This window comes from Austrofundulus limnaeus, unplaced genomic scaffold, assembly GCF_001266775.1.
Source record: "Austrofundulus limnaeus strain Quisiro unplaced genomic scaffold, Austrofundulus_limnaeus-1.0 Scaffold343, whole genome shotgun sequence".
Lineage (NCBI taxonomy): Eukaryota > Metazoa > Chordata > Actinopteri > Cyprinodontiformes > Rivulidae > Austrofundulus > Austrofundulus limnaeus.
In genome coordinates, this window is record NW_013952745.1 from 298,320 (window position 1) to 311,225 (window position 12,906).

At 41.8% G+C, this 12,906-nt stretch overlaps 2 protein-coding genes across 2 annotated transcripts in view; both read left to right on the top strand.

Moving 5' to 3' along the window:
* slc18a1 (solute carrier family 18 member A1) overlaps nt 1–5,444 on the top strand; it is a 10,431-nt gene extending 4,987 nt beyond the window's left edge. The window contains exons 7-17 of the mRNA XM_014022817.1: nt 353–445; nt 527–616; nt 849–892; nt 1,026–1,086; nt 1,730–1,825; nt 1,937–2,015; nt 2,132–2,183; nt 2,367–2,430; nt 2,521–2,640; nt 2,788–2,921; nt 5,131–5,444. Of these exons, the coding sequence (XP_013878271.1) occupies nt 353–445; nt 527–616; nt 849–892; nt 1,026–1,086; nt 1,730–1,825; nt 1,937–2,015; nt 2,132–2,183; nt 2,367–2,430; nt 2,521–2,640; nt 2,788–2,921; nt 5,131–5,241 (944 nt within the window). The 3' untranslated portion in view covers nt 5,242–5,444. The remainder of the gene's footprint in view (nt 1–352; nt 446–526; nt 617–848; nt 893–1,025; nt 1,087–1,729; nt 1,826–1,936; nt 2,016–2,131; nt 2,184–2,366; nt 2,431–2,520; nt 2,641–2,787; nt 2,922–5,130) is intronic.
* Nucleotides 5,445–8,987: 3,543 nt separating this feature from the next.
* Nucleotides 8,988–12,906, top strand: part of tti2 (TELO2 interacting protein 2) — a 5,510-nt gene continuing 1,591 nt past the window's right edge. The window contains exons 1-6 of the mRNA XM_014022818.1: nt 8,988–9,222; nt 9,468–9,978; nt 10,058–10,230; nt 11,130–11,316; nt 12,445–12,527; nt 12,617–12,810. Of these exons, the coding sequence (XP_013878272.1) occupies nt 9,487–9,978; nt 10,058–10,230; nt 11,130–11,316; nt 12,445–12,527; nt 12,617–12,810 (1,129 nt within the window). The 5' untranslated portion in view covers nt 8,988–9,222; nt 9,468–9,486. The remainder of the gene's footprint in view (nt 9,223–9,467; nt 9,979–10,057; nt 10,231–11,129; nt 11,317–12,444; nt 12,528–12,616; nt 12,811–12,906) is intronic.

Here is a 12,906-nt window from a genome sequence, read left to right on the forward strand (position 1 = left end):
GTCCAAGATTAACCTTCAGGGTGGATATAGCTCGCTAGCAGCCTCGCACCGAGGACCTATCCACGTCACCATTTACCCAGAATGCTTTGTGTGGAAATAAAATGGCTCAGTCCGTCTAATACATTTTTAAAAATTCCGTTAAAAATTTTACAAAACTAAACAGTCTACAGTATTTTTACAGTCTTTATTTTACAGTTAAAATAAATGTTTATCAAATAAAGTCTAATGTTACAACTAATCGTGGATCCCTTTAACGAGCCTTAAAACCTGTCATCAGAGCCAACAATAAAATAATTACATGATTATAAACAGTTGAAAACGACATTAGAACAGTATGTCTTGGTGTGTTCAGGTCTCGGCATGTTGGCCAGCGTGTACACCGACGACGAGGAGCGAGGCGTGGCCATGGGCGTGGCCCTGGGCGGGCTGGCGCTGGGAGTCCTGAGTGAGAACCAACATGGAGTCTGAAGTGATGTTCCGGATGTGGAACCAAATGTTTTCCTGATTGTATTTGTTGTCGTTACAGTTGGAGCCCCGTTTGGCAGCGTGATGTATGACTTCGTGGGGAAGAGCGCCCCCTTCCTGATCCTGGCCTTCCTGGCCGTGTTCGACGGAGGTGAGGAGTGAAACGACGACTTGCCGTAGCATTTGGTCTATTTTTCATACAGAAACTCTGAACAGGTCCTGCCATCGCGTGAGTTGATTCTAACGTTTCCATGAGGAAGAGGACATTTCTAGAAACATTGCAGAGTTTACGAGAAGCTTTTTAAGAATGACCTCAGACTCTGTGCTGCCCCCTGCAGGTGGATCAGTGAGATTGGTCTCACCTGTCTGTGTTTGTGTTGCAGCGTTGCAGCTGTGCATCCTGCAGCCCTCAAAGATCTCTCCTGGGGTGAGTCCACTTTCAAAGATCTTACTTCCTGTTGTGTAAAGTCCAGTTGACATTGTCCTGGATTTTATTGACATGAAAACCATCTGTTGGTTCTGACCCACACTGAGCAGTTTCAGCTCTCTTTGTGTTTCAGAGTGTGGAGGGAACACCTTTGCTGACTCTGTTGAAAGATCCGTACATCCTCATCAGTGCAGGTAAGCAGCTCCTCATAACATCCCACCCTCGCCTGAATGAACTCATATTAAAAGTGTCTGAATTCTATGGACACACTGAGAGTTTCCACACCACAGAGGTTGAGGTTACGCCAGTCTGACTCAAAGCACACAAGAGTCTGGGACTGGGCAGTCGCTGTTGTTCCAGTAACTGCAGGACCTGGAGACAGAATAGTCAAAAATTACAATTTTGAGCCAAGTTTAGACAGGAACTGATAAATGACCGAAATCTAAGGTTTGGGATAGCTCTCATCTCCCTGTCAAGGAAAATTCTAAGTACACTGGTTGGAGTCCTAACTGGGCACAATCTGCTCAACAACCACAAAATGATGATGGGACTCCATGACAATGGTCTGTGTGATGCCTGTGGCATTGAACTACAGACCTCTTTGCACTACTTAGACCACTGCCTGGCTCTGAGCAGTCAAAGGAAAAGAATTCTTGCGGACCCCTGTATGGATCCTGAGAAGCACTGAGTTTCTAACCTGGTTTCCTTCATCTGAAGGACGAGAAGGTTTGATTAAAGACCAGAGTCTCTTTGGGGGGACAAATGAGACCACTTATGAGACCCCAACTCACCAAACTAAACCATTTCAAATCCCAGAGTCTGTCTGTCTGTCTACAGGATCTCTCTGCTTCGCCAACATGGGCGTCGCCATCCTGGAGCCTACTCTGCCCATCTGGATGATGCAGACCATGTGCTCCCCGAAATGGCAACTCGGTAGGATCCGATCAGAGATCCAGAATCCTGATTAGATTAGTTTAAAGATGGATTAAAATCCATCCACAATGATACCTCCAGGTGACAGCATCGGTGTGGTTTGTGTTACAGGTATGGCCTTTCTTCCAGCCAGCGTCTCTTACCTGATTGGAACCAACCTGTTTGGAGTTCTAGCCAATAAGATGGGACGGTCAGTGGGTTTGTTTTCTTGATCCAATGTAGACCTGGTCCTGTTCAGACCTGGACCTGTAGAGTTCTGGTGGACCAGATGCTGGTAGAACCTGATGGATATTTGTGTCTCTGCAGGTGGCTCTGCTCCATGTTGGGGATGTTCATCGTTGGTGTCAGTCTGCTGTGTGTGAGTCCATCCGTCCATCCATCCATCCATCCATCCATCCATCCATCCATCCATCCATCCAACCATCCATCCATCCATCCATCCATCCATCCATCCAACCAACCATCCATCCATCCATCCATCCAACCATCCATCCATCCATCAGTGTAATTTTGTAAATACATGTGTTTTTTTTCGTCTCAGGTTCCTTTTGCCACCAGTATCTATGGTCTGATTGGTCCAAACGGAGGTCTTGGCTTTGCCATAGGTGACTTTCCTCATTAACATGTTTTTCAAAAATGTTTGATGTAATTAAACATGTTCTAGGTGTGAAACTAGGATGATGTTTGTGTGTCAGGTATGGTAGACTCCTCCATGATGGCCATCATGGGTTACCTTGTGGACATCCGCCACGCCTCCGTGTATGGCAGTGTGTATGCCATTGCTGATGTGGCGCTGTGTATGGGCTTTGCTATAGGTAACACAAAAACACTGAAGGAAAGGAAAGAATGTTGACTTGAGAGGGAAAAGGCTGCGGTCTTCATGAAATACACAAATCATGCAGACGAGTTTAATGTAAATCATTTAATAATAATAAAATAAAAATTGTTTTCTGTTGTTTCAGGGCCGTCCACAGGGGGCGCTCTGGTCCAGGCGGTGGGTTTCCCTTGTCTTATGGTATTTATTGGAGTGATCAACATCCTGTACGCTCCACTCTGCTTCCTGTTACGAAACCCGGCTGTTCGAGAGGAGAAAATGGTAAATACTGAACACGAGATGAAGCAGGTCAGATGATCCATCATGTTAGGGAAACAAATTTATGGTATTTACCAAAAACTAAAACAAAATCAGCTCGGTGGTGGACCATGAACTCCTCTGTAGACCAAAGGATTCTAGAGTCAAAAACAAGAACCGATGGTCCAGTCAGAGTGTTTTTGTGGTTAAACCTTGTGTACTTGTTGTGATTGTTTGGATCAGGTGAAGTCTCCTGCCTCACCTTCTCATGATTCCTGAACATCTTTAGAAAAAAAACAATCATCTCTTTTTTTTATTGCCATCGCTCTGCTGTGGTCGATTAAATCAGCTCAGACTCAGCCAGGCGGCAGGTTCCGACACATCAGCAGGAAGTGTGTGTTTCTGTGATGTGGAGGCCAAAGTGTGTGTTTGTGAAGTCATTACACAGCGATTAAACTGATCACAGATCAGAGGTAGCCTCCTTCAAAGCTGCAGTGGAAACATTTCTGCCTGATAAACTGTTAATTACACACAAAGACCTGCTGGTTAATGTATTCATCCAGGAGGAGTGGTCTTCGTGTTTCACACAAACCTCTTCTGACAAAAACACAAACTCTTGTTTTTACCATTTGGTTCCTGAAGGTGCAAAAACATCTCATCTCAAAATGTTGAATTAATAAGGTACAAAGTTTTGAGATGGATTTTAAGTCTTTTGGCTCTTTGATTAGTATTTTCAGTCTTAAATTTTCCTCCTCAACATCTAAGCTCAGTTCTGGTGTTCCACATGGACTCATTATAGGACCCCTGCTGTTCTGTACTTTACGATGGATTTTACAATTAGGTCCAGGCTAAGTCAAAAGATAACGAGAAAAAACGTCATTTTAATAAGAAAAAACAAAGCCTAGATAAAGCTGTGTTTAAGGACAAACTTACCAATGTGTTAGCTTACATCAGATGTTCTCAAACTACAGTCCGTGAGAAAAAATTTCACTAAATTTGTTTTTTATTTTTAAAAGTGCATGGAGAACAATGAACTAATGAAACAAACAAACTAAACAAAAATATGTATTCCCATGGCATTTGGGGGTTAAAATGACAGTAAATCATCTTTTTTTTGATCAATGTCTATTTTATTATTTTGTAATTCACAACAAAAAACAAACTAACAAAAACACAAACACGCGAAATCCCACCCATCCCACTCCCTTCTATACCGGATCTACTGAAACAACAAAAGTCGATCTTGTATTAATACAAGTGATACAATAAACAGGTTTGTGTACAATGAAACATTATTTAACCTTTACACAAAGTTATCTGCCGAATTTTTTCTACATAAGATAAAAATGGCTGCCAAATGTCCAAGAATTTGTTTACAGATCCCTTAACAGTATATCTAATCTTCTCTAAATGAATGTAAGACATAACTTCTCTTAACCAGTGACCATATACTGGAGGATGTGGATCCTTCCATCGAAGAAGAATAAGTCTTCTAGCCAGTAGAGAGCAGAAAGCTAACCGTCCTCTGATGTTCACTGAGGGAAGCCTCTGCTGGAGCCACCCCAAAGAGAGAGATGAGTGGTGAAGGATGAACAGTTCGTCCAAATAGTCCTGAAAAGATGTCAAAGATGCCTTGCCAGTATCCATGTAACTTTGGACAGAACCAGAATGTGTGCAGAAGTGTGGCAGGAGATTGTTTGCAGCGATCACACATCGGATCCAAGTCCTTTTTGAATTTACACAATCTGTCCTTAGACCAGTGTAGACGATGTACTACCTTCAATTGAACTATAACATGTTTCACACATATTGAGGATGAATATACAGTATATTTTGAATATTTTTTTGCCAAACTGTGTCTGATATGGATTCCTCCAAGTCCATCTCCCACTTGCCCTTCAAAGAATCTAAACTGGAGTCAGAAAATGAGCTGAGCAGAGAATAAACTCTGCTCATAGAGCGTTTTGTTACAGACTTACACATCAGAATCTCATCTATAAGAGAAGTTGGGGGGCGTAGAGGAAAACATCCAGAGTTTGACATTACAAAATGTCTGGTAAATTATCTTTTAAAACAACATGGGGTTTATTGGGGGGGTCCCTGGAATTTTTTCGCCCTTGGAAGGGGACCCCAGACCTAAAAGACCTAATTGTTGGCTAATGTTGATTAGCTGTGGCGGCCACCTTGAATGGGGCTGACTTCAGACGTCATTATGTGTGTGTGTGTGTTTCAGGCGATCATCGACCAGGAGTGTGCGATGCACAGGAAAAACTACAACACCCACAGGGAGAGTCGCGAGTTTCCTCTGAGCGACTACAGCGAAGAGGAGGAGACTGAAGAGTGATGCCTGTGTTTGTGTTGTGACGTCGTCTGTCAACAGATTGTTTACGAGCCTCGTCTGCAGGTTTACAGAGTTACTACCGGGAACACATTTATGCAAAATGGTTACCTTCAGCTGATGTTTACGAAGCCCCGCCCATTTTTGTATATGTACATGCATGTTCGGTTACCCTCCCCCCTAACAGAAAACAAAACTCTTCAACAGGCTTCATGGTTTTTGTCATTTGTTTATCTGAATCAAACATTTAATCTCACGGACTGCATGAGTGGCTCCAACCACCCGCTTCGGATGTTATCATCCATGAAATGGACGTTATTAGGCGTTATCAGTCCCCTAGAATGGCTTCAGAATGTCCCGCCTGTGCCGGTTAGCAGGTTCCCCGTCCCATTGAATGGCTTCCGATTGTCAGCTGGTTAATATGAAGCATAAAACCACTATCTGGTTAATATGAGACATAAAAAATCTGGTTAATTTGAGGCTTAAAGCCAACAAGGTCAACCTCAGAGCTGATGACACAGTTAGCTCTAACCTCCGACGAACATATGTTGTGGCCTCTCAAACACGCAATGGGTAGAGTGTCGGACCAGAGAGTGATCGACCAGGGCTCGAGTCCGACATGGACATAAAAAAATTATTACAATATATTTTGGTTATTTGCCATATTCATTGTCATTAATATATTAACCCACTAGAGGGCACTGTCGGGACAGTCTGAAGCCTAGAAGGCACAGTAGGGACCCTCTGAAGCCATTGTATGGGACTGATAACACCTAATAACGTCCATTTCATGGACTGATAACATCAGAATCCCCTGCTCCAACAGATCCCAGAACCAACCTTGAAGATCTCAGTCCGAGGAACAGGGATCCTGAACAGGACCCTCAGACCTCTGTAGAGGACCAGCCTCTCTGATGTGAGCGGGAGTTTCTTATCTGCTCTTTAATTTCCTGTCGGCGCGGCTCCTCTTCAGAGGAGACAATAAATGTGACAGGAGCTCCTTCAGGTGGAAAGGTAAACAGGAAGTGGATGAAAAGTTCAGGAGTCGTTTCACAAAGCGCCTCTGTTATTAAACCTTGAACTGGGTTTCATCACATTTCAGAATAAAAGCTCCTGTCTGTTTGTCCGGAACAACCGGCGATGAAAAGTCAACATTTGTAGGAGTTTAGTTCTTAAAGTTCAGCTCAAAGTGCCACACTGAGTGTTACGAGGTGTGTGTGTGTGTGTGTGTGTGTGTGTGTGTGTGTGTGTGTGTGTNGTGTGTGTGTGTGTGTGTGTGTGTGTGTGTGTGTGTGTGTGTGTGTGTGTTGATAACACCCTCTGACAGCACATCACAGCAGCTTCAGAACATTTCCTCCTGCTTTGATCCTGAAGAACCTCTGCAGAACCATCAAAGGTGTTTGAGCCCTTTGTGTCGGAGCTCTGATGTGGTTCTGTCTGTGTACACGGGCAGGAAACGCTGCGCTCTTTGAATCTGGATCTCTGAGGGTGATTTACGCTTAATAAGAGGTTAGAAATCATTTAAAAGTGTGTCGCAGCTTTAATCTGCTGCTAATATCACCACAAACACACATCCTTCAGATGTCGCTAACACTGACCCGGCCTGTGCAGACAGGTCCGGGCAGCCGACACCATCACTTTAATTTAGGTTAAAAACTTTAAACCTTTTTTTTTAATTTCTGAAAGTGAACATTCTGCTGCTGAAAACAAAGTTTTTAAAATTTATTTGGATTGAACTGTTGTAATTTCCCACATAAAGCCAAAAAAGATAAAATTGAAGGAATAAAGCTTCAGTTTAAATTTGTCTGATCCTTTAATTTTTTTACGAAATTAAATAAATAAATAATAAAAATGAGAGCTGCAGAGCTTTTCTAATAACAGAAAGATCAGATTTTTAAATAAAAACTTGTTAAAAGTCATTTAGTTCTGAGTTTAACTGTGAAGGAAGGAATGCATATTGTCCATCACTTTCCATAAGTTTTGGTCAAGATGGCCGCCACAGCCACATCAAAAAACACGTTGATCAGATCACGTGTTGAGGCCGACTCTCAGACAAACTTTACCTCATTAACTTTACATTTCTGTTAGTTGGAGACTTTTTTGTCACGGTTGATGTTGATCAGCTGTGTCGGCCATCTTGAATTAATTGAATCATCTTGTAAAACCAGTTTTGAGATTTAAAGGTCAGAAAATGGCGGCCATCTTGACTTGGACAAAATTCAAAATGGCCGCCATTATCCATAAAACAATATAGCCGTGTTTTACATACAATAATATTAAAGAACAATAAAGAAAAGAACGATAAGCTAGAAAAAAATATTATGGATAATGGCAGCCATTTTGAATTTTGTTATTTTAGTCATTTTATATTTTCCATAATACTGTAGTTTTCTTTTATTCAGTTCAGTTAGATAGAAAATTTACCTAACAATCCTGCCGCTGACGAGGGCACAAATTTACAAAACATTTAAAGGGGACATATTTCTAACAGAAGTAATCTGGCTGGAGTGAGCTTCACACAAATTAAAAATAAATAAATAAAAGGTGAGAACACGGGACATATTTAGATTTTCATGTTGGGAGGAAGGAGCAACACATAAAGGAGCCAAGGGACAAAGCTACAGAAAATACAGTTTCAAACTAGTAAGAAAAGAATAATTGATTTCAGTAATTTCTTGCCTATTTGCTGAGTGTTGTATAAAGTACCTCCAGGTGATACTTGAGTAAAAGTACAAGTATCTTATCATAAAAATACTTTGGTAAAAGTTAAAGTCTTCTCTAAAAATATTACTTGAGTAAAAGTACAAGTATCTTATCATAAAAATACTTTGGTAAAAGTTAAAGTCTTCTCTAAAAATATTACTTGAGTAAAAGTCTTAAAGTATCTGATATTTTTTGTACTTAAGTATCAAAGGTAAGTTTCTGACACAAAGTCTACTTAAGTATTAAAAGTAAAAGTACAGAGTAAGAGTGAGCAGTTAGATCTTCCAAAATGACATTTATTGGGAGGTGACTTCTCAAAAAATATTTTTTTTCTAACTGCGTGCAGCTGTGATGGGTTGTGTACAAGCTAATAGTGTGTCAGAATGGTATATATTTATACTTCTCATCCAAACACAATTAAATTCACTCTATAGGAGACACAGTTTATCAGGAGAGGATTTTTAAAGTAACAACTCAGAATAAAACAGGAGTAACGAGTAGAAAGTACAGATAATTGTGTAAAAATGTAATGAGTAAAAGTAAAAAGTACGCTGAAAATAATTACTCAAGTAAAGTACAAATACCCAAAAATTCTACTTAAGTACAGAAATAAAGTATTTGTACTTACCAGTAACTTTACAACTCAGAATTTGCTTAAGTTTGTCACTTTCAGAGAGAGAAGATAAAATAATAAATAAACCAGTTGAAGGAAAGTTTATTGTTTCTCCACATTAACATGTTTACGTCATTGAAGGAACTGAAGTTCTCCATGAAAAAAAAAACAATGTGGAAAATATTAAGAGATGGAAGATTGTGGATTTTGAGGTTAATAAGAATTTTTGCAAGATGTCAAACTTTCATAAAGAGAAAATGATATTTACTCATATCTATTCTCCACATGGTTCAACTCTCTGTAATAACTGTTAATGAATAAACAGTCAGTTCTCCAGAATCCACAGAAAAATGGAGCCATTTTTCTCCGGAACCACACGTGGCGCTTTGTTTTGTACCCAGCCGGAAACCGGAAACACTCGGTCCGTCTCGTTAAATGTTCCGCGGGAAGTCGGTGGGTCAGCGCAGGTCGCAGTAGAGTTTTCCTCTAAAATTAAACAAAATTTGAACGGAGTTTGGCGGAAAGGAAGAAGAACGACTCGGAGAGAACAGGCTGATCTCAGGTTTGACCCGGTCCACAACAGGCTGTTCGGTGGTTCCGAAAACAAACAATAAACAAACAGCACAGATAAACAACACAGCACGAGGGATCCTCTCATTCTAAACAAACAGGTGATGTCACCGTGATTATAGTTCAGTTTGTTTTACAGTGAGCTGGTGGCTGAGAGGCTGACATGTTTCTGTAAATATAAAAAGTGGAAGAAAACAAATCAATATTTAAGACATTTGTTTTCTACAAGTCGACATTGTTTCTCCTCAGAGGAGGATTTAATTTAATTTAATCTCTGGTATCAGACGCGGTGATATGTGTAATTTTAAGTTAACTTATTTTATTTTGTTTCTAAACATCCAAACAGGAAGAATTTCCTCTTCAGGATGGAGCTGTCCTCTCTCCTCCACGACCTTCTTCTCTCCTCAGAGAAGCCCCTCCCCTCTCCTCGTCTTCCTCCAATCACAGAGCTCCTCTCTTGGCTGCAGAAGAAGCTGATTGGTGCAGCTGATAAACCCACTGACCGCAGCTCCCTGATTGGTCAAGTGGAGCAACTCTTCCAGGCCGCAGATCCTGATTGGCTGTTCTCTACGGCGTCAGATGACCAGGAGAGCCGGTGGGAGGAGCTTCAGGCAGCGTACAGCTTTGTGATCAGCGCTCTGATTGGCTGTGCAGCTCTGCCGCTCTGTGAGGACGACTGCAGCTCAATGAGCGCCGCGACCTATCAGAGCGTCCCGAGTCGAGCCGCAGCAGTAAGCTCCGCCCTCTCGGCGCTGCTGGGAAACTGGGCCAAAGTGGGCGAGTCCAGAAAAGAGTTGACTGGGCTGCTTTTGGTTCTGGCTCCGCCCATCTGCGTGTTCTCCGTCACACATTTCCAGGTGAGTCTGCGAACAGGTGTGATGCTGTGAGCTGGAGTCGGTGCTGATGCTGACAGAGCTCGGTTTGTTGCCGCTGCAGGATCAGGCGTGGACCAGCCCCGCCTCCCGGGCAGCGGCACGGCGTCTTCATGAGGCGCTGCTGAGGGCGGGCAGCTGGACAGACTCCGCCCACCTCCTGATGGGGGACAGAGACGTGGAGAGCAGAGGGATTCTGGGAGGAGTTCTGGACCTCCTGCAGCCACAGCTCGCCAAGTGAGACTCGTCTGAAGGAAGAGAGGGAAAAACAGTCTCACTCCTCCGAGAGCAGAAAAAAAGCTAAAGATAGCAAACAGCTAAAAGTATCAAACTGGTAGGTAGAAGCTAAATGTAGCTAAAGGAGAACCTAAAGGTAGTGAGATATTAGCTAAAAGCTAAAGATAGCAAACAGCTAGTTAATAGCTAAATAAACAAACAGCTGAAGGTATCAAACTGGTAGGTAGAAGCTAAATGTAGTTAAAGGAGAACTTAAAAGTAGTGAGATATTAGCTAAATGCTAAAGATAGCAAACAGCTAGTTAATTGCTAAATAAAGCAAACAGCTAAAAGTATCAAACTGGTAGGAAGAAGCTAAACATGGCTAAAGGAGAACCTAAAAGTAGTGAGATATTAGCTAAAAGCTAAAGATAGCAAACAACTAGTTATTAGCTAAATAAACAAACAACTGAAGGTATCAAACTGGTAGGTAGAAGCTAAACGTAGCTAAAGGAGAACATAAAAGTAGTGAGGTATTAGCTAAAAGCTAAATAAAGCAAACAGCTAATAGTATCAAACTGGTATGTAGAAGCTAAACATAACTAAAAGAGAACCTAAAAGTAGCGAGATATTAGCTAAAAGCTAAAGATAGCAAACAGCTAGTTAATTGCTAAATAAAGCAAACAGCTAAAAGTATCAAACTGGTAGGTAGAAGCTAAACTAGCTAAAGGAGAACCTAAAAGCAGTGAGATATTAGCTAAAAGCTAAAGATGGCAAAAGGCTGACCAATAGAATAAGAGCTAAAAGAACCAAGATGCTAGTATGAAGCTTCACACAGCTAAAGGAGAACTTTACGCAGCAGGAGGAGGTTCTGTTCTCCAGAACCGCTGTTGACGTTTGGTTCTGGTGTTTGTGTCGCAGGAACACGTGGCAGCGCTGCGAGGCCGTGAAGCTGGTGTTTGTGTGGACCCTCCTGCAGGTGACCCGCCCCTCGCTGTCCCCCCACCTGCCACGCCTCCTGCCCCCCTCCCTCCTGCTCAGCGACCACTACAAGCAGGAGAACTGCATGCTGGGAGTTCGCTGCCTGCACCACATCGTGCTGAACACGGTCAGAACTTTGGTACCTCTGAGTCCGTTAGCAACAAAAACCAGAGTCCTGAATGACAGAGCTGTAACAGCTGAAAGAAGCTAAAGGCTAGCTAATAGCTAAAAGTAGCAGAATCGTAGCTAAAAGCTAAAAGTAGAAAAGTAGCAAACAAAAAAGTAGAAAAAATACTTAGAAACTAAAAGTAGCTCGAAGTTCATCAGTTGTTACAGAACTGTAGCTAAAAGTAGCACAATGACAGCTAAAAGCTGTTGCAGACTAGCTTAATGTTTAAAAAAGGCTAAATAAGAGTAAAAGTTGTAAAAAGAACTAACTGAAAGTAGTGAAACATTAGCTAAAAGCTACAGATGGCAAAACACTACGCAATAGCTATGAAACAAAAAGCCAGAATGACCAAACTGGTAGATGGAAGCTAAACATAGCTAAAGATAACCTAAAAGTAGTGTAACATAGCTAAAAGCTTAAGATAGCAAAAAGCTATTTAATAGCTAAATTAAGCTAAAGTATCAAACTAGTAGGTAGGTAAAGCTAACCTGGCTAAAGGATAACCTAAAAGTAGTGTAACATAGCTAAAAGCTTAAGATAGCAAAAAGCTAGTTAATAGCTAAAGCAAACAGCTAACAGTATCAAAGTGCTAGGTAGAAAATAAACATGGCTAAAGGAGAACCTAAAAGTATTGATATTAAAAAAAAGCTAAAGGCTGACCAATAGATAAAGAGCTAAAAGTACCAAGATGCTAGTAGGAAGCTTCATACAGCTAAAGGAGAACTTGCTAAAACAGATTTCAGAGAACTGTGTTTTTAAAGGAATTGACAAGATTTCCATGTCTTTGGGTCAAATATTTGTAAATAAAGTTTAATTTTTTAATATCGAAAAGTATAAAAGTTATAAAAACCAGAAGTCACAGCATTCATCTCCTGAATGAGCCGAACGTTTTGATATTTTAACAGCTAAAATAACTCAGAGTCTGCTGAAGTAGTGAGACTGAAAAAACATGAGGAAAAGGATAAAGTTGAAAAGTTACATTTATCAACGTTAAAAGTAGAAAAACCTGCAGGCCTTCACTGATGATGATGATGATGGTGGCGATGATGATGACGATGATGATAATTTATGTTCAGCCCGCTGCAGATCTTCGTCAGTTTAACAGAGCAGAGGTTCTGTATCAGGCTCTGTTCAGACACCTGTACACGAGTGAGGCTGCAGTCATCCAGGTAACACACACACACACACACACACACACGCACACACACACACACACACACACTCACTGCACATGCTCAGTGTCCTCTCCGTCCCTCAGCTCGTCCTCTCCTGTCTCCTCGACCTCCTTCTCGTTTTGGAGAGGCCCCCCTCCTCACTCGGCCCCGCCTCCTCGCGCAGGAAGCCCTGTCGCCACGACGACGTGCTGCGCCTGGTCCTGGCCCACATGGAGGCGGAGCATAAGGTGGCACTGCGACGCGTCTACGCCTCGGCTCTGCCGCTCTACGTGGAAAGGTGCGTTTGATTTTCACACCTTTTATTAACAGGAGGTGTGTGTTCCTCCTGTCACAGAACGACCAGTTCAACTCAAAACAAAACTAAATTTAGTTT